The sequence below is a fragment of the Petromyzon marinus genome, chromosome 71, assembly GCF_048934315.1.
Source record: "Petromyzon marinus isolate PM22_M1 ecotype Great Lakes invasive population chromosome 71, UKy_Petmar_22M1.pri1.0, whole genome shotgun sequence".
Lineage (NCBI taxonomy): Eukaryota > Metazoa > Chordata > Hyperoartia > Petromyzontiformes > Petromyzontidae > Petromyzon > Petromyzon marinus.
In genome coordinates this window covers 2,374,012-2,394,842 of record NC_133737.1, presented here as the reverse complement: position 1 = coordinate 2,394,842, position 20,831 = coordinate 2,374,012, and the positions used below count along the sequence as shown (strand labels likewise).

At 46.9% G+C, this 20,831-nt stretch overlaps 1 protein-coding gene across 4 annotated transcripts; it reads left to right on the top strand.

Annotated features, from left to right (window-relative positions):
• Positions 1–536: 536 nt before the first annotated feature.
• Positions 537–15,019, top strand: LOC116957271 (uncharacterized). 4 transcript variants are annotated; one of them, XM_076055526.1, is made up of 4 exons: positions 537–724; positions 2,776–2,838; positions 3,022–3,154; positions 3,871–15,019. In XM_076055526.1, the coding sequence occupies exon 4, from the start codon at positions 3,899–3,901 to the stop codon at positions 5,060–5,062; it is 1,164 nt and encodes a 387-aa protein (XP_075911641.1). In that variant the 5' UTR covers positions 537–724; positions 2,776–2,838; positions 3,022–3,154; positions 3,871–3,898; the 3' UTR covers positions 5,063–15,019. The 4 variants fall into 4 exon arrangements, 3 of the variants coding, with proteins under 3 accessions (XP_075911641.1, XP_075911639.1, XP_075911642.1); XR_012930525.1 differs by lacking the exon at positions 3,022–3,154 and having other exon boundaries at positions 539–724; positions 3,871–9,885; positions 12,862–15,019; XM_076055524.1 differs by lacking the exon at positions 3,022–3,154 and having other exon boundaries at positions 539–724.
• Positions 15,020–20,831: the final 5,812 nt, after the last annotated feature.

Here is a 20,831-nt window from a genome sequence, read left to right as displayed (position 1 = left end):
AGTGTATATACACTGCACACACACAGTGTACACACACAGTGTTCACACACAGTTAACACACACAGTTTACACACACACACAGTGTTACACACACACACAGTGTGTACACACACACACAGTGTACACACACACACACAGTGTACACACACACACACATAGTGTATATACACTGCACACACAGTGTACACACAGTGTTCACACACAGTTAACACACAGTTTACACACACACACACACACAGTGTACACACACACACACTTGTTGCTCAGCTCACACAACCAAGGGAGGGAGCAATGGAAAATGAATCTAAATCAACTTAAGCTCCAACTCCGCTCTGTGACGCCATCACTCAGCATTACCTCATCGGCGTGAAACGCCAGGGGGAGGTGTACCTCGCTAGGGACGTCATGTCACCTCTGCCTGGGTCACTTCCGTTATCTGTTCAAGTAGAATCCGTATTTGGGCAAAGCTACTCCCGGTGACTGGCGGTTCATTAACATAATATATTCACGAGAGCCGTCGCGAGATTATTGCGACGAGTTCGGCACCCACGCCCATCCCTTCACGTATGGCCAGCCTCATTAACATAATTTATTTACGTTACAGAGTCGCGCTTTGTGGGAGGGGAGTTTTGTATCCCGAAAGTGACGTCATGTCTACTCCTGCTGCCGCGTGACGTCACGAAGTAACAGGAAGCTGCTGCTCCGCCGTGCACTGAAAGCCGAGGTGAGAAATTCTCATCGCGGTTGTGGTTGTTGTGGTGGTGGTGGTTGTTGTGGTTATTGTGGTTATGGTGGTTGTTGTGGTGATTGTTGTGGTGGTGGTTGTTGTGGTGGTTGTTGTGGTGGTGGTTGTTGTGGTTATTGTGGTTATGGTGGTTGTTGTGGTGGTTGTTGTGGTGGTTGTTGTGGTGGTGGTTGTTGTGGTGGTTGTTGTGGTGGTTGTTGTGGTTTTAGTGGTGGTTGTGGTGGTTGTTGTGGTTTTAGTGGTGCTTGTGGTGGTGGTGGTTGTTGGGGTGGTTGTGGTGGTGGCTGTGGTGGTTGTTGTGGTGGTTGTTGTGGTGGTGGTTGTGGTGGTTGTTGTGGTGGCGGTTGTGGTTGTGGTGGTGGTTGTTGTGGTGGTTGTTGTGGTGGTTGTTGCGGTTGTTGTTGTGGTTGTTGCGGTGGTTGTGGTAGTTGTGGTGGTTGTTGTGTTGGTGGTTGTGGTGTTGGTGGTTGTTGTGGTGGTTGTTGTGGTGGTTGTTGTGGTGGTTGTTGTGGTGGTGGTTGTTGTGGTGGTTGTTGTGGTTGTTGTGGTGGTGGTTGTTGTGGTTTTAGTGGTGGTTGTTGTGGTTTTAGTGGTGCTTGTGGTGGTGGTTGTTGTTGGGGTGGTTGTGGTTGTGGTGATGGCTGTGGTCGTTGTTGTGGTGGTGGTTGTTGTGGTGGTGGTTGTTGTAGTGGTGGTTGTGGTGGTTGTGGTGGTTGTTGTGGTGGCGGTTGTGGTTGTGGTGGTGGTGGTTGTTGTGGTGGTTGTTGTGGTGGTTGTTGCGGTGGTTGTTGTTGTGGTGGTTGTTGCGGTGGTTGTGGTAGTTGTGGTGGTGGTGTTGGTGGTTGTTGTGGTTATTGTGGTTGTGGTGGTTGTTGTGGTTATTGTGGTTGTGGTGGTTGTTGTGGTGGTGGTGGTTGTGGTGGTGGTTGTTGTGGTGATGGTTGTTGTGGTGATTGTGGTGGTTGTTGTGGTGGTTGTGGTGGTTTGTGGTGGTTTGTGGTGGTTGTTGTTGTGGTTGTTGTGGTGATGGTTGTGGTGGTGGTTGTTGTGGTGATGGTTGTGGTGGTGGTTGTTGTGGTGGTTGTGGTAGTTGTGGTGGTTGTTGTGTTAGTGGTTGTGGTGTTGGTGGTTGTTGTGGTTATTGTGGTTGTGGTGGTTGTTGTGGTGGTTGTTGTGGTGGTTGTTGTGGTGGTGGTTGTTGTGGTGGTTGTTGTGGTGGTGGTTGTGGTTTTAGTGGTGGTGGTTGTTGTGGTGATGGTTGTGGTGGTGGTTGTTGTTGGGGTGGTTGTGGTTGTGGTGGTGGTTGTTGTGGTGGTGGTTGTTGTGGTGGTGGTGGTTGTTGTGGTTGTTGTAGTGGTGGTTGTGGTGGTTGTTGTGGTGGCGGTTGTGGTGGTGGTGGTTGTTGTGGTGGTTGTTGCGGTGGTTGTTGCGGTGGTGGTTGTTGCGGTGGTTGTGGTAGTTGTGGTGTTGGTGGTTGTGGTGTTGGTGGTTGTTGTGGTTATTGTGGTTGTGGTGGTTGTTGTGGTGGTGGTTGTTGTGGTGGTGGTTGTGGTGGTGGTTGTGGTGGTGGTTGTTGTGGTGATGGTTGTTGTGGTGGTGATTGTGGTGGTTGTGGTGGTTTGTGGTGGTTTGTGGTGGTTGTTGTTGTGGTTGTTGTGGTGATGGTTGTGGTGGTGGTTGTTGTGGTGGTTGTTGTTGTGGTGGTTGTTGCGGTGGTTGTTGTTGTGGTTGTTGTGGTGGTTGTGGTGGTGGTTGTTGTGGTGGTGGTGGTTGTTGTTTACCGAGGTAGAGCCTCGCTCTCTCTCGTAGGATGTCAATTGAGTAGCAGCGAGCATGGAAGCGATGTCCAGGTTGGAACTTTACAGCACGAGGCCTAGCCACGCGGGGCCTTGCCTCCTGCCCTCGCCTGATCGCGTTTGCTTCAATTCTCCCGCTTAAGTTTAATTTGTCTTCACACGGCTCGCCACTTTGTCACTTTGTTTTACTTTTAAATATTCACGCAGTTTTAATTTCATTCTTTTTTTTACCAGGCCAAGCCCGCTTGAGCTGCTGTACCGCTTTTGTTTTCAGAAGCGACCTGCCCACAACACAAGGTGAGGCTCTTCAACAGCGTGGCGGTGTTCACTCTGGGCGCGTGGCGGTGTTCACTCTAGATGCGTGGCGGTGTTCACTCTGGGCGCGTGGCGGGGTTCACTCTGGGCGCTCGGCGGTGTTCACTCTAGACGCGTGGCGGTGTTCACTCTAGACGTGTGGCGGTGTTCACTCTCTGCATATAGAGTGGGCACAACCGGGGGATCCGGAGGGAAATCCACGCGGCCACAGGGAGAGAGAGAGGGACACGCAAACTCCAAACATACAGCAGGCACCAGGGTCGGGATCGAACCCACGACTTCCTGTAAGCCAGGAGAGGTAGTTAACATCTCACCACATGGAAAGAGAGACGCTGCCTCGGCAATGTTGATTGATCTTCAATTAATTACTTGCTGGAGTAAGGAAGCATTAATACTGAGCAGATGAAGGTGGCAAGGCATGCGTCGACACACCACCAACTGTTTACCATGCCAGTGTGTGACAGGGTCAAGTTTGTACTTGCAGTAAAGTCTATTATCTCTATTGAGCACGGAGGTTATATCAAAACAGTTTATTTTTGTTTTCCTCTGGAACTCTTAGTAAGAATGGAGTTGGGAAGTTATCACAGCACACGTGCAGCTGAAGTCGGAACTGCTCATCCCAGCATTCAAGGACATCTGTGTCTGGCTTCACACCTCTAAGTTGCGATTGAACATGAATTTATGCCTTTCTTCACAACACAAATAGTATTATTTTCAACACCATTTGCTATGTCAGCTGAATTAGGCTTTCATAAATATTAATTTTGAAGCCAGACAGCCGAAATTGTGTGCTCGGAGTTTTGGGTTAACATTCATTTTGAAGATGCGAGGGCATTTGCCCTCTCATTATTTGCCATAACAGCCCATTTGATGAATTTGGGACACTTTTTCACTATAACATGAATATATGAATAAGTATAGATGTGTAAGTCACCTGTGACTGTGTATATGCATTCGTCTGTGCATCAATACTGACGTGTAGATGGTGTGGATATTCTTTTTTTCTGTCTGCAGCTGTCGCTTCCTCTGCAGAATTTGTCTGATGGAGCAAAGGGACTCGGCGCAGCTCGGTGCAAAAGGGCAACAATCTGACCGGCATGGAAACAACACGGATCGTAATGGAAATTTGACACGGCACCAAAGAACTCACACAGGAGAGAAACCCTTCAAGTGCAGTGTGTGTGGGAAGGCGTTTACACATTCATCTCTTCTTGTAAGACACCAAATAACTCACACGGGAGAGAGACCCTTCAAGTGCGGTGTGTGTGGGAAGGCGTTTGCACGTTCATTTAATCTTGTAGCACACCAGAGAACACACACGGGAGAGAAACCCTTCAAGTGCAGTGTGTGTGGGAAGGCGTTTTCAGATTCATCTGCTCTTAAAAAACACCAGAGAACTCACACGGGAGAGAAACCCTTCAAGTGCAGTGTGTGTGGGAAGACGTTTTCAGATTCATCTGCTCTTAAAAAACACCAGAGAACTCACACGGGAGAGAAACCCTTCAAGTGCAGTGTGTGTGGGGAGGCGTATTCACAGTCATCTGCTCTTGTAACGCACCAGAGAACACACACGGGAGAGAAACCCTTCAAGTGCAGTGTGTGTGGGAAGGCGTTTGCACAGTCATCTGCTCTTGCAGCACACCAGAGAGCTCACACAGGGGAGAAACCCTTCAAGTGCAGTGTGTGTGGGAAGGCATTTTCACAGTCACCAAATCTTCAAGTACACCAGAGAACTCACACGGGAGATAAACCCTTCAAGTGCAGTGTGTGTGGGAAGGCGTTTGCACAGTCACCAAATCTTCATGTTCACCAGAGAACTCACAAGCATCTGAAGATCTACAAGGAGTGGAGTCTGAAATCAGCTTGTGAAAGTCAAAGTGCCGCAATGAGCCCATCCCTCATGAAACAAGAACCGGAAGAAAATCCCAGCTTGGACACTTTTAAAGGTATCGAGGTGAAATATGAAGAGGTGAAGGTGAAATGTGAAGAAGTGATGGTGAAGAGCCAAGAAGTGAGGGTAAAATGTGAAGATGAAGATTCAACTCCAAAATCGGACCTTCACATTGATGGAGGCAACGTGAAGCAGGAGGAGAATTCTGACTGTGAGGCAGAGCGAGGCAACTCCCAGCAGTTTGTGGAAGTGGAGGTGTGGGTGGACTTCCTCCGAGACAATACAAGGTCAAATGGAGACCCGGTAGATGTATAAGCTTGAGACGATGTCGCTGCTCTTATCCTGCAGGTGCAACCTGCAGGATAAGAGCAGCCAGTCTTTGTGGACCTGTGGGTTGGGTAGATCTCTAACCAGGAGCGAGAGCCAATAAGCTCCCAAGCATTAACAAGGTTCTAATAATTCCATTTATATGGTGCTTGCTTAATCGCCTCTGGTAATTCGGAGTTTTGTATCGTATCTCGTCTCAAACACTCGAGCATCCACAAGTAGCAGCTGCCCCTGTGTGGCACAAGGTGTGGTGGCCCTGCACCGGCCTGCATGTGGACAAGAGCCTGTCAGTAGGGGGCGATGGTTGATGTCAGAAAGAAATCAGAATCAGAAAGGGGGTTTTATTCGCCATGAAAGTTCACACAGACACGGAATTTACTTTGGCAGGATGGTGCATACATTCAACATATAGGAATCTAAAATTTTAAATAAGTTTTAAACAAGTCTTACTATAATAATAAGGGTTAAAAGTCTAACTAACACCAAGGGGCTGAAGTATATAAAATTGAATAAATATCGAATATAAAATAGCTTTAAGATATAATTTAAAAATAAAAAATACAAATAGGTTAACATAGTTAATATCGGCAAGGTGTCATTATGTAGATAAAATGTTAAAATCAGTCTAAGCCCTTGGCCTTGTTTAACAGGCCAGCAGCAGATGGGAAGAAACTGTTTTTATGGCGTGAGGTTTTGGTCCTGATGGACCGAAGCCTTCTGCCGGAGGGGAGTAGCTGAAACAGAGAGTGTCCAGGGTGGGATGAATCGGCCATAATCTTCCTCGCTCGCCTCATGGTCCTTGTCGTGTGCAGGTCCTCGAGGGTTGGTAGATTACAGGCAATTACCTTCTCAGCAGTGTGGATGATACGCTGCAGTCTGCTCTTGTCCTTGGCAGTGGCAGCAGCGTACCAGACGGTTATGGAGGAGGTGAGGATGGATTCAATGATCGCTGTATAGAATTGCACCATCATTGTCTTTGGCAGGTTGAATTTCTTCAGCTGCCGTAGAAAGTACATCCTCTGTTGAGCTCTCTTGGTGAGGGAGCTGATGTTCAGTTCCCACTTGAGGTCCTGGGAGAGAATAGTGCCCAGGAAGCAGAAGGACTCTACAATTTTGACTGGGGAGTCTAACAGGGTGATGGGGGTGAGTGGGGCTGTATTCTTCCTGAAGTCCACAACCATCTCAACTGTCTTTAGAGCATTTAGCTCTAAGTTGTTCTGGCTACACCAGGTCACCAGGTTGTCAGCTTCCCACCTATAGTCAGACTCATCCCCACCAGAGATCAGCCCAATGAGGGTGGTGTCGTCCGCAAACTTCAAGAGTTTGACGGACAGATGATTGGAGGTGCAGTTGTTGGTATACAGGGAGAAGAGCAGTGGGGAAAGGACGCAGCCCTGAGGAGTTCCGGTGCTGATGGACCCGGAGTCAGAGATTTGTGTTCCCAGCTTAACGCACTGCTTCCTGTCAGACAGGAAGTCTGTGATCCATTTACAGGTGGTGTAGGGCACGTTCAGCTGGAAGAGCTTGTCCTGAAGCAGGGCAGGGATGATGGTGTTGAAGGCAGAGCTGAAGTCCACAAACAGGATCCTGGCGTAGGATGCTGGGGCATCCAGATGCTGTAGGGTGAAGTGGAGGGCCATGTTAACTGCGTCGTCCACAGACCTGTTGGCTCTGTAGACAAACTGAAGGGGGTCCAGGAGAGGGTCTGTGATGGCTTTGAGGTGTGCCAGGACCAGGCGCTCAAAAGACTCCATTACCACAGATGTAAGGGCAACCGGTCTGTAATCATTTAGTCCTGTTGGCCTTAGCTTTTTGGGCACAGGGATGATGGTGGAGGACTTGAGACAGGCTGGTACATGGTATGTCTCCACGGAGGTGTTAAAGATGTAGGTGAACACCGGAGACAGCTGGTCAGCGCAGTGCCTGAGGGTGGCTGGAGAGACGGAGTCCGGCCCGGCTGCTTTGCGTGGATTCTGCCTCTTGAAAAGTCTATTAACTTCTCCCTCCTGAAAGGAGAGAGTCGTCTCTGTAGTATGGGTGGGGGGTGGGGCCTCTTGGGTGGGAAGGGGTGGTTCAGGCAGTCCAATTGTCTTTCAAATCTACAGTAGAACTCGTTCAGGTCGTTGGCTATGCGGGAGTCGTTAGTGGTGTGGGGGGCTCTGGGTTTGTAGTTGGTGATCTGCCCGAGCCCTCTTCAGACAGAAGCAGCGTCGTCGTTAGTAGAGAACTGGTGTATTAGTCTCTCTGAGTACAGTCGTTTAGCCTCTCTCACCGCTTTGCTAAACCTGTTCTTCGACTCCTTGAATCTGTCTCTATCCCCACTCCTAAACGCTTCCTCCTTCTCCAACCTCAACCTTCTGAGCTTTGCTGAGAACCAGGGCTTATTGTTGTTAAAGTTCACCCTGGTACGTGTTGGGATACAGCAGTCCTCACAGAAGATGATGTAGGACGTCACAGCCTCTGTGAGTTCATCCAGACTATTGGTAGCAGTCTTGAACATATCCCAGTCAGTACAGTCTAAGCACGCCGGCAAATCTTCCACAGCCTCACTGGTCCACTGTTTAGATGTCCTCACAGCAGGTTTACAGAGTTTTAGTTTCTGCCTGTATGCAGGAATCAGGTGGACCATGGCATGGTCAGAGTGTCCTAGTGCTGCTCGGGGGACGGCGTGGTAGGCTCTACTGACTGTAGTGTAGCAGTGATCCAGAGTGTTCCCTTCTCTGGTTGCGCATTTAATGAATTGTATGTATTTGGGGAGTTCGTTGCTGAGATTACCTTTGTTAAAGTCGCCAAGTACGATAACCAACGAATCTGGATTTGCTCGCTCCACACTCAGAATCTGATCAGCGAGCATGCGTTGAGCCTCTTTAACCTGAGGACAAGGCGGCAAATAAACTCCGACCAAAATGATCTACGCGAACTCGCGAGGCGAGTATAACGGTTTACAGGTTATAAAAATTGATTCAAGGAGTGGAGAACAATGTTGCAGAATCACTGTGACATCTACACACCAGCCACTGTTAATGCAAAAACAAATACCACCGCCTTTCGTCTTGCCGGAGAGTGCTATGTCACGATCCGATCTTACAAGATGGAATCCTGCTAGTTGTAGCGAAGTGTCCGGAATCAAATCACACAGCCATGTTTCCGTGAAGCACAAAACAGAAGCTGAAAGAAAGTCTTTGTTTTTTACCATCAGTACCTGAAGTTCATCCATTTTGTTGTACAGTGAACGTACGTTGGAGAGGAAAAAGCTCGGAAGCACTGTTCGGATCCCGCGTCTGCGTAGCCGTACTAGAGCCCCCGACCGTTTACCCCTTGGGCGGCGTTTCGCAGCTTGAGCAAAGCCTAGCGCGGCATTGACTAGAATGTCTATTAATTCTGCCGCTGCAAGCAGAAAAGTAGGAATTAAATCCACAGGAGTTGTTTCGCTGATTTAAAAGTTCGTCTCTTGTTAGGGAATTCCGAAAATCTTGGCAAAACACTGAATTGACAGACAAAACAAGACAAAACAGGGCGCACCGACCGGCTGAGGCTACTATCATCGGCGCCATCTTCGCACCAGCACGGGTGTGCTGAACAGCAGGACTCTCTCACCAGCACTGGTGTGTTGAACAGTAGGCTCCTCTCACCAGCACGGGTGTGATGAACAGTAGGCCTCTCACCAGCACGGGAGTGGTGAACAGCAGGCCCCTCTCACCAACACGGGTGTGATGAACAGCACGCCCCTCTCACCAGCACGGGTGTGATGAATAGTAGGCCTCTCTCACCAGCACGGGTGTGTTGAACAGCAGGCCCCTCTCACCAGCACGGGTGTGCTGAACAGCAGGCCCCTCTCACCAACACGGGTGTGATGAACAGCAGGCCCCTCTCACCAGCACAGGTGTGATGAACAGTAACCTTCTCTCACCAGCACGGGTGTGCTGAACAGCAGGCCCCTATCACCAGCACGGGTGTGTTGAACAGCAGGCCCCTCTCACCAGCACGGGTGTGCTGAACAGTAGGCCCCTCAACACGGGTGTGCTGAACAGCAGGCCTCTCTCACCAGCACGGGTGTGCTGAACAGCAGACCCCTCAACAGCAGGCCTCTCTCACCAGCGCAGGTGTGCTGAACAGCAGGCCCCTCAACAGCAGGCCTCTCTCACCAGCACAGGTGTGCTGAACAGCAGGCCTCTCAACAGCAGGCCCCTTTCACCAGCACGGGTGTGCTGAACCGCAGACCCCTCAACACGGGTGTGCTGAACAGCAGGCCTCTCTCACCAGCACGGGTGTGCTGAACAGCAGGCCTCTCTCACCATCACGGGTGTGCTGAACAGCAGGCCTCTCTCACCAGCACGGGTGTGCTGAACAGCAGGCCCCTCAACAGCAGGCCTCTCTCACCAGCGCAGGTGTGCTGAACAGCAGGCCCCTCAACAGCAGGCCCCTCTCACCAGCACGGGTGTGCTGAACAGCAGGCCCCTCAACACGGGTGTGCTGAACAGCAGGCCTCTCTCACCAGCACAGATGTGATGAACAGCAGGCCCCTCTCACCAGCACGGGTGTGCTGAACAGCAGGCCTCTCTCACCAGCACGGGTGTGCTGAACAGCAGGCCCCTCAACAGCAGGCCTCTCTCACCAGCGCAGGTGTGCTGAACAGCAGGCCCCTCTCACCAGCACGGGTGTGCTGAACAGCAGGCCCCTCAACACGGGTGTGCTGAACAGCAGGCCTCTCTCACCAGCACGGGTGTGCTGAACAGCAGGCCCCTCTCACCAGCACGAGTGTGTTGAACAGCAGGCCTCTCTCACCAGCATCTCAGTTGTGGAGTTCATAGGTAATGTTTAGAATATGATCAATTTTGACCCAGATGCATGGCGGTGTTCACTCTAGACGCGTGGCGGTGTTCACTCTGGACGCGTGGCGGTGTTAACTCTAGACGCGTGGCCGTGTTCACTCTCGACGCATGGCGGTGTTCACTCTGGACGCGTGGCGGTGTTCACTCTAAACGCGTGGCGGTGTTCACTCTCTACATGTGGAGGGGAAACTGGGGGATCGGGAAGGAAATCCATGCGACCACGGGGAGAGAGAGAGAGACACGCAGCCTCGGCTGTGTTGATTGATCCTCCATGAATTACTTGGTGGATTGAGGAAGCATGAATACTGAGCAGGTGAATGTGGCCAGGCGTGGGTCTGGACACACCACCACCTGTGAACCATGCCAGTGTGTGACAGTGGTGGCGCCAGTGGGGGTGGGGTGGCACGTGCCTCCCCCCAACGATCTGATCGAAATCCCTAATTTCAATAGGATCATTGGGGTTTATTAGTAACTAGCTTCACTACCCAGCTTTGCCCGGGACTTGGATTCTTGTCTTGGATATATTTCTAATTTCATATTTCCTTATCTTTCACTGAAAATCCCTAAAAAAAATTGATGCTTGCAAGAAAGACAAAAGCCGAAACACATCAATTTACCTAAATCGGATGTTTTTGCTCAAGGATATTCAAACTTATTCCACTTGCAACTCGGGAAGGCAATGACGTTCACTTAGAAATTCCAGACAGCATAAGCTGTGAAAATTTCATGACTCCAGAGCTCAGCGTTGGAGAGTTTTTGCTGCTTCACGCAAACATGTTATTTCTGCTTTATATTTAAGATAGCAGTTGTACCCGTTCTTTGCACGGATATGTTTTGAAACTCCGAGAAGCCAATGGCTTCATCGGCCAGGAGCGACGCGCCACCTAAAATCTCCCGGCACACTGTTAACAGCTCTAGAATTACGGCGCGCAAAGATCCATATGGTAGGGGTAAGCATTGCTGAGCGCTTAACTCAGGTGTGTTGCGGGTTGACGCCACAAACTTCATGGTCATACAAAATACAAAAGTCTATTTTTATACTTTTTTCATTGTGTACAGTGTGGAACCTAGCCACATGCCAAAATTCAAGTGTGTTGCATGTTGGGAAGTATGCAAAACACTTTCGAACAGACATATCCACACATTTCCCTTTTATAAATATAGATAAATCAACATTTTGCGACCCCCCCCCCCCTGCCACCGTGTGGCATATTATTACGTGCCAGGGACTCTATGAGAGGACAACAGTCCGAGTCCATAATTGGCAATAATTAACGGCAACGCTGTTACAAGGGACTCACAGAATTGTGCACAGTTGCGTATACAGTACACGACTTCCCTGATTTAAAGCTTTCGTGACTGCAGGGATTCGAATTCTTGGTTCTTTTGGTAAAGTCACGTAGAAGGGAAACAATAAAATAATACCGAAAGATACTGTTTGGTTCTATTGGGTAAAGTCACGTAGGTGAAAATAAAATAACAAAAAATCACGACGTTTTGGCCACAACACAAGCGGCCTTCATCAGGTGAAGGGACGAGACTGTCTGGAGGACAGCGCTGGAGTGGAAGAAGCCACGCTCAGATCAAGTCCACCGGCACGTACACCACCTCTTTCTGAAAATCCGCCAATCAAATGCTAATTTTTATGCTAATTTCTTTGTCAGAACACCTTGTTTGCTCGCACACAGTTTAAAGGTCCGTTGTCTGAGCGTGGTTGTGTTTCGCTAAATTCTCCTGTTTGATGAGTACTAGGTGCCTCGGTGAATGTATATGCTCTAACTTTAACATAGCTCTTTCTGTGATTAGTTACAAGCTAATCACTCAGCTATTTCAATGCTATATTCTATGCTAATTCCTTTGTCAAGGGGTACCTCTGCGGATGTGTATACTTTAACTTAGCTATTTCAATGAGCCATTTCAATGCTAAATTATATGCTAATTCCTTTGTCAAGGCGCTTGGTGTTTTTCTTCTCACACAGCTTAAAGGTCGTGATCTGAGCGTGGCTTCTTCCACTCCAGCGCTGTCCTCCAGAGAGTCTCGTCCCTTCACCTGATGAAGGCCGCTTGTGTTGTGGCCGAAACGTCGTGATTTTTTGTTATTTTTTTGTTATTTTATTTTCACCTACGTGACTTTACCCAATAGAACCAAAGAGTATGGATCCTAGCAATCACGAAAGCTTTAAATCTAGAATACCGAAAGAACCAAGAATATGACTTCCCTGATGGCAAACACCTTCAGCGAGCGCGATGCCTATCACACGCGTCGAATAAAAAGTATAGGACAAGTCCTTACTAACAACTCCATACTTACTAACAACTCCTTACTAACAACTCCTTACTAATAACTCCTATCATTTTTCATTGCTGGAGGGGTTGCCCCCCTACCTGAAAATCCTGGCTCCACCTCTGAGTGTGTGACAGGGTCAAGTTTGTATTTGCAGTAAAGTCTATTAACTCTATTGAGCACCGAGGTTATATCAAAACAGTAGTTTATTTTTGTTTTCCTCTGCAACTCTTTGTAAGAATGGAGTCAGGAAGTTATCACAGCACACGTGCAGCTGAAGTCGGAACTGTTCATCCCAGCATTCAAGGACATCTGTGCCTGGCTTCACACCTCTAAGTTGCGATTGAACATTAATTTATGCATTTCTATGTCCGCTGAATTTAGCTTTAATAAATATTCCTTTTGAAGCCAGACAGCCGAAATTGTGTGCTCGGGGTTTTGGGTTAACATTCATTTTGAAGATTCTAGGGCTTCCAGGCACGTTTATGACAATTTGCCCTCATTGTGTGCCATTACAGCCCATGTGATGAATTTTGGACACTTTTTCACTATATCATGAATATATGAATACGTATAGACATGTAAGTCACGTGTGACTGTGTATATGCATTCCTCTGTGCATCGATACTGACCTGTAGATGGTGTGGATATTCTTTTTTTTCTATCTGCAGCTGTCGCTTCCTCTGCAGAAAAAGGCACTCGGCGCAGCTCGGTGCAAAAAGGCAACAATGCGACCGGCGTGCAAACAGCACGGATAGTACTGGAAATTTGACGCAGCACCAGAGAACACACACAGGAGAGAAACCCTTCAAGTGCAGTGTGTGTGGGAAGGCGTGTGCACAGTCATCTGCTCTTGTAACACACCAGAGAACTCGCACAGGAGAGGAACCCTTCAAGTGCAATGTGTGTGGGAAGGCGTTTGCACAGTCATCTACTCTTGTAACACACCAGAGAACACACACAGGAGAGAAACTCTGCAAGTGCAGTGTGTGTGGGAAGGCGTTTGCACATTCATCAAATCTTCAAAGACACCAGATAACTCAAAAGCATCAGAAGATCCACAAGGAGTGGAGTCTGAAATCAGCTTGTGAAAGTCAAAGTGCCGCAATGAGCCCATCCCTCATGAAGCAACCGGAAGAAAATCCCAGATTGGACACTTTTAAAGGTATCGAAGTGAAACATGAAGAGGTGAAGGTGTAACGTGAAGAAGTGATGGTGAAGAGCGAAGAAGTGAAGGGAAAATGTGAAGTTGAAGTTTCAACTCCAAAATCGGACCTTCACATCGATGGAGGCAACGTGAAGCAGGAGGAGAATTCTGACTGTGAGGCAGAGGGAGGCAACTCCCAGCAGTTTGTGGAAGTGGAGGTGTGGGTGCACTTCCTCCGAGACAATACAAAGTCAAATGGAGACCCGGTAGATGTGTAAGCTTGAGACGATGTTGCTCCAATGGATGCACCTTTGTCACAGGCCTTTAACGACAAGAATGAATTCCTTGGTTCAACCTGCAGGGTTAGAGCGGCAAGTCTTTGTGGACCTGTGGGTTGCGTAGATCTCTAACCAGGAGCGAGAGCCAATAAGCTCCCAAGCATTGACTATGTTATCAATTGCATTTATATGGTGCTTGCTTAATCGCCTCTGGCAATTCGGAGTCTTGTATCGTATCTCGTCTCAAACACTCGAAGAGCATCCCCAAGTAGCAGTAGCAGCTGTTGTACATACACTGTTAAGCAGACGGTGCGTATTTTTTAAAATATCTTGTTAATACGATGTAACCTGATACAGTATATTTCAGTGCAGTAATAACATTTTGTTAAAACGACTCAATAATTTAGAATTCATACTTGTCTGATTGTGTGCATACATGTAACATTTTGTCTATAAGAGTCAAACATTGAATAAGTGATGTTAGGACAAAGTGTGTGTTTTGGAAGTAACCTGTACAAATAACTCAGGTGAGACTCATTGTTCTTGTTATACAGGTCAAAGGGTATTTTTGTGTTTTCAGGAAGCATCTCCCTCTGGAGCACCTCACTGTCTTTGAAATAAGGAGCACACTCGGATCATTAATCAGTTACAAGGCATACCACTCAAAAGTTACACGTAGAGGAGAATCATTCTCTACAACACGAATTATAATTTTGTATTACGTGTTGACGTAGATTTTGTCTAACTAGGACTAGAAATGCTCCTTGCTGATTAACATCTGGATGTTCGAAACTATCGGTTGAAGCAGCCCGGCTGCTTTTGAGACGCTGTGCACCAATAAGAGTCCACAGGTGGCTTGCACTGTATCAATGATGCACTCCCAGAAGGCTGTGCTAGTTATAGTTTGTGTAAAACATTCCTTTGTTTCGTGCAGAGATCGATAAATGAAAGATGTCGTATCTGCTGATCTGCTTCATAGCAAGGAAGTAATTTTAAGAGCACATTTGAAATGCATTTTTGGTACAGATTTGTATTCGGTTACAAGGCAGAGCACATCTAGTAGATACATTCTCCACAACAACACTCATTAGAATTTTGCATGACGTCTCATATGTTGGCGAACTAGGACTAGAAATGGTCCTTTGCGGTGAAGTGTGGCCAAATAACTTCCACAAACCACATGGCATGGGGGAGCCTTAATCCAGCATTAGACTGAAAAAGGAGGCGCTGCGCATAGAGCATCTATATCGGCAGTGGTATGCAGGTACAACTATAAAAACACGCACCACATTAAAGTTTAACACGGCCGAATAAAAAGCATAGTTGTATTTTGTAATTTTAAATATTAAATTTTCTGCTTCCTTCCCTAGAACTTAATATAATAATAAAAAAATCAAAAAGTCATTCAGCTGCACTTGGATGTTCTTACCCAGGAAAACAAATAAAATCAATCAATCAACAGACCGTAGCAATAAAAATTCAAACTTACCGACAACTTTTTCCTCTCTTGCCAGGGACACCTGCAAACATCACAAATTCAAACGTATTAAAATCGGCACCGTGCAATGTTTCAACACAATTGAACGGTTGTGTCACTCAGTAGAACCGTTAACAAAACGTGAAAAGCAATCAAAAAGTGAAAAGGGGGGCAAGTCAAAGTACCACATTTTAGACTAGGATAAGATAAGTCTCAGGGCTTAGTTTGTTCAGGCTAAGGCAGTGCTAGAATACTGCACCACATAACAAACATGCCCTCCGAGTCCATTCACTCCCATGTATGCAGTTTGGCCCTCAATTCTACACTACATATTGTGGAGGATTGTCCTCTAACCAGATTGTGGAGGACTGTCCTCTAACCAAGGAGGAGGGTTAGCATCTGATGGCAACCGGCCGTAAAACCCTAAAGCCAAAACATGGAAAGTCCTTGCAAACAAATGGGCCTCAGTCCCCTGCAGCCCTTAAGTGGGCAGAGGGTGCAAAGAATCCCGGAACTTAATGACTCTGCCGCCACTGCAGGGAGTGTAGAAACCTGGGCGGTGGTAGTTACGTTGTCTGCACATATTAAGACGGACAAACCAAAATGGAAAGAGCAGAAGGTTGTTCGAGAGGAAGATAAGGTTGGCTACATGGAATATTGGAACAATGATGGGAAAATGTCAGAAATTAGTGGACTGCTTGAGGAGGAGGAAAGTCGACATCGCATGCATCCAGGAAGCAAAATGGAAAGGCAGCAGAGCGAACGAGATTTGCTGTGGTTGTTATACCATGGAACAACAGCAAGGATAAATGGGGTTGGAGTTTTGCCGAGTAAGAAGATGAAGACGAAGGTGGTGGAAGTCAAAAGAGTGAATGACAGACTGATGATAGTCAGCCTGGTATTGGAAAGCGGGGGTTGTGAATGTGGTGAGTGCATATGGCCCGCAGATGGGCTGCGGAGGTCAAGAGAAGGATGCATTATGGGAGAGCTTAGACTTGGAGTTTCAGAGCTTACCGAAAGAAAAAGCATTGGTGATGGGTGAAGATTTAAATGGAAGAGTGGGAAGAAGTAAGGACGGATATGAAAGGAACCATGGAGGATGCTGATATGGCAGTAGCAATGAGGGAGGAAAGAACATTCTTCGAATGGCCCAGGGAAATGATATTGCAGTGGAGAATACCTACTTCCAGAAGCAGGAGGTATATTTGATGACCTATGAGAGTAGAGGTAAAGAGCCAGATAGATTTCTATCTGGTGAGGAGGAAGCACCTGAAAGGAGTGAAGAACTGTAAAGTGATTCCTGGAGAGTGTGTGACTGGCCAACAGACTGGTGACAGACTGCGTAGTGAAAGGAGTGGGGTGATGTGGTGTGATCAGACATGGTAGCCCATGGAACGGAAAGAGAGATGGCGCAGGACAGGGCAGCATTTGAGAAGGTTGGCAAGGACAGCGGACCCCACTATGGGGACAAACGCGTTGAAGAATAAGACTGACAGCACTGAACACGACAGACAATTATCGTGTGGCCTGGCTCGGCCAAGTATGCACAGGCTAAAATAACTCTCGCCCTACCCCTAACTTTAACAAACTACTTCTTTGGTTCGTTCGGTAAAGTCACGTAGAATGAGAAAAAAATAATAAATTGATGAAATAAAATAACAATAAAATTCTCACGACGTTTCGGCCACAACACAAGCGGCCTTCATCAGGTGAAGGGACGAGACTGTCTGGAGGACAGCGCTGGAGCGAACAAAGCCAAGCTCAGATCGCGACCTTTAAGCTGTGTGAGAAGAAACAGAGCACCTTGACACAGGAATTAGCATAGAATTTAGCATTGAAATAGCTGAGTGATTAGCTTGTGACTGGTCACAGAAATGGCTATGTTAAAGTCAACGCATACACATTCACAGAGGCACCTAGTACAAATCAAACAGGAGAATTTAGCATTGAAATAACTAGGAGAATTTAGCATTGAAATAACTGAGTGATTAGCTTGTGACTGGTCACAGAAATGGCTATGTTAAAGTCAAAGCCTAAACATCTGAGCTATTAACAGTAACTGGGTATACACTACACTATATAATGAATACTCTCTAGTAAACCAATACAAAACTAAAATATAAATTACCTCAATGTCATCAATAAACTCTATATATTCTGCAATCAGCTAAGCTACCAACAATAAGTCGTTATATATCACAATGCTCTATGGCGAAAAAATGGGTGGATTCTTACCCTCAACTTTAGTACCACGGATAGCTACGAGGCCCGTTCAGACGGGCGAGTTCATCCATGGTCGAAACGGAGGAGGGGGAGAGAGACAGCTGCGAGGCGCTGTTATACTCCTTGTTGTAAACCATACCATTAACCGTGGTGTGAGGCATTAAGAGTCAATGCCAGCGAAAGAGCTGCGGTCTGAAGGTCATCGTAAAATACGATTAATTAAGAACGGAAATGGTTTAAAACATATTTCCAATGGTTGCTAAGCCAGAATCCATCTTCTCGGTTGAAATTGTCTCTGTGCTTGTATATGTGAATGGCCTCATGAACGAATCTCTCATGGTAGCCGGTTTGCTTGCAAAGAACCTCCGTCTTGGTTAAAGTCAATGTCATGTGAGCCCACTGAATTATAACAGTGATCTGCCACGGCAGAGGAGTTCGTTCTACCGTGTTTCAAGTCTGCTTTATGTTCACGGATGCGGTCCGAGATATGTCGTTTGGTTTCTCCAATGTAGCTACTACCGCAGAGGCACTTTAGTTTGTAAACGACTGGGTACTGTATGTCTGGAAGAGCATCTTTTACAGATGGAACCAGATCACGGATATTATGTACTATGTTGAATCGGTTTTGAATGGCTCCACAAGAGGATCCTTCTTCATGACTGGAGTGATGGCTTTGCGGATTGTATAGTCGGAGTAACCATTAGCCCTGAGAGCCTGGTGTACGTGCTTGAGTTCACTGGTAATGTGTTCCTGGTCGGAAATGCATTGGGCTCTATGGTATAGAGTCTTGATGAGGGAGTACTTCTGGGATGGATGGTGCTGGAAATCCGGTTTCAAGTAAGCATCTGTATGGGTAGCTTTCTTGTAGACAGAGTGGCTCATTGAACCATCATGTCTCCTTATAATTAAGACATCGAAAAAGGGTAGTTTGCCATGTTTTTCGACCTCCATGGTAAATCTGATGGCTGGGTGTATGGAATTGATGTGGTCGCAGAATTGGTCTAGAGCAGGCTGGTCATGTGGCCAGATGACTAAAGTGTTTGATTTGTACTAGGTGCCTCTGTGAATGTGTATACTTTGACTTTAACATAGCCATTTCTGTGACCAGTCACAAGCTAATCACTCAGCTATTTCAATGCTAAATTCTATGCTAATTCCTTTGTCAAGGCACTTTGTTTCGTCTCACACAGCTTAAAGGTCGCGATCTGAGCGTGGCTTTGTTCGCTCCAGCGCTGTCCTCCAGACAGTCTCGTCCCTTCACCTGATGAAGGCCGCTTGTGTTGTGGTCGAAACGTCGTGAGAATTTTATCGTGTTATTTTAATTGATCAATTTATCATTTTATTCACATTCTACATGACTTTACGGAAAGAACCAAAGAAGATGAATCCTTGCAGTCACGAAAGTTTTAAATCGAAATTTAACCGCCTCTACGGGGAGGGATTCCACACAACCTTAAGATCATTCAACAGACTCCGGAATAAGAAGGCTCAACTAATCGAGTCTCTCACCTTTCTGAAGAGATGCCGCGACTCTAAGGTAATACCAACCGTATTTACACTAACCTCTGCTGCTGCAACTTCTCTCAATGCAAAACGAATTCTAGCTAGAACTAGCTTCGCTCTTATCTCGGAAAAAATCAGACTTACACGCACTGAACTCGATCAGTTAGACAAGACACTCTACAAATCACACTTAACATTGACAACAACAATATCTACATCGGATTGGGAACATGTAGACAATATGACTACCTCTTCGGCTGCCACTATGTCGACCAAATGTAGGGACAATTTGATTTCCAATTTCAATCACTTCTCCAACAAAAAATCGGATCAACACACCAAAAAGTTAGACGTCAACAAAGTCGTAATTAATCGCAGTAACAGTTCCATTTCTGATGGTCTGAAATCCGTTTTAGCTAAAGGTCTAAACTTTGCTGTCGCACCGAGACACATACCGGTTAATTATATCATTGCCCATGTCGACGTTGCACTCAAGGGCTTGAGTCACATCTCTGCAGACGTAGCAAGATCTGAAATCGCTGCAACCCTAAAAAACGCTAAGTTGCCACCCAGCAACATCAGCAAAGATGAACGCTTTGAATTATCTCAATTAAAAAAGAGACGTGATATTGTCATCCTCTCAGCCGACAAGGGCAATGCCACTGTCATCATGGACAAAACAGAATATAACAACAAAATTCAAGAACTACTCAACGATGGCAGCTATACCAAAATAAAAAGAGATCCCACCAACAGCCTGGTTACCAAAACAAACAAAATAATCTCTGATTCAACAGCATTAATTTATCAGACCAAACAGTTCTCGTTGAAACCCTCTGCTGCCAGACCACCAAGATTATATGGCCTTCCAAAGATACACAAAGAAGATACACTCCTTCGTCCTATCATCTCTACTTTCAACTCCCCCACCTATAAACTGGCACGTTTTCTTGCTGATATACTGCGACCTTTCACTGGAAAAACCACCTCTGCGGTACTAAATTCTACTCACCTGGTATCGACAATCAAAGGAATTTTCCTGTCCCCAGACGACCTGCTTGTCAGTTTTGATGTGGTGTCCTTGTTCACCAAAGTCCCGGTACCTGACACCATCGCTATCATTGAAGACCTGGTTCATCAAGGACTGCATACTGATCTACCCCCCCTGGTGAGACATTGCTTAACCAACACATACTTCACCTGGAATGGAACTTTCTACAAACAAACCGAGGGCACCCCAATGGGCTCCCCCCCATCTCCGGTTGTAGCCAACGTATTCATGTAAAAATTTGAAACTGACGCCATCCAGACTGCCACTCTACGCCCGACCTTATGGAAGAGGTACGTGGATGACACCTTTGTCATCTGGCCACATGGCCAGCCTGCTCTAGACCAATTCCGCGACCACATCAATTCCATACACCCAGCCATCAGATTTACCATGGAGGTCGAAACAGATGGCAAACTACCCTTTTTGGATGTCTTAATTAAATGGAGACATGATGGTTCAATGAGCCACTCTGTCTATAGGAAAGCTACCCATACAGATGCTTACTTGAAACCGGATTCCCACCACCATCCATCCCAGAAGAACTCCCTCATCAAGACTCTATACCATAGAGCCCAATGCATTTCCGACCAGGAACACATTACCAGTGAACTCAAGCACGTCCACCAGGCTCTCAGGGCTAATAGTTACTCCGACTACACAATCTGCAAAGCCATCACTCCAGTCATGAAGAAGGATCCTCTTGTGGAGCCACTCAAAACCATCACCTTACCCTACATTGCAGGGGTCAGTAAAAAGATCTCCAAAATCCTGAATAAACACAAGATCCTGGTCAGATTCAACACAGTACATAAAATCCGTGATCTGGTTCCTTCTGTAAAACATGCTGTTCCAGACATACAGTACCCGGGCGTTTACAAACTAAAGTGCCTCTGTGGTAGTAGCTACATTGGAGAAACCAAACGACATATCTCGGACTGCATACGCGAACATAAAGCAGACTT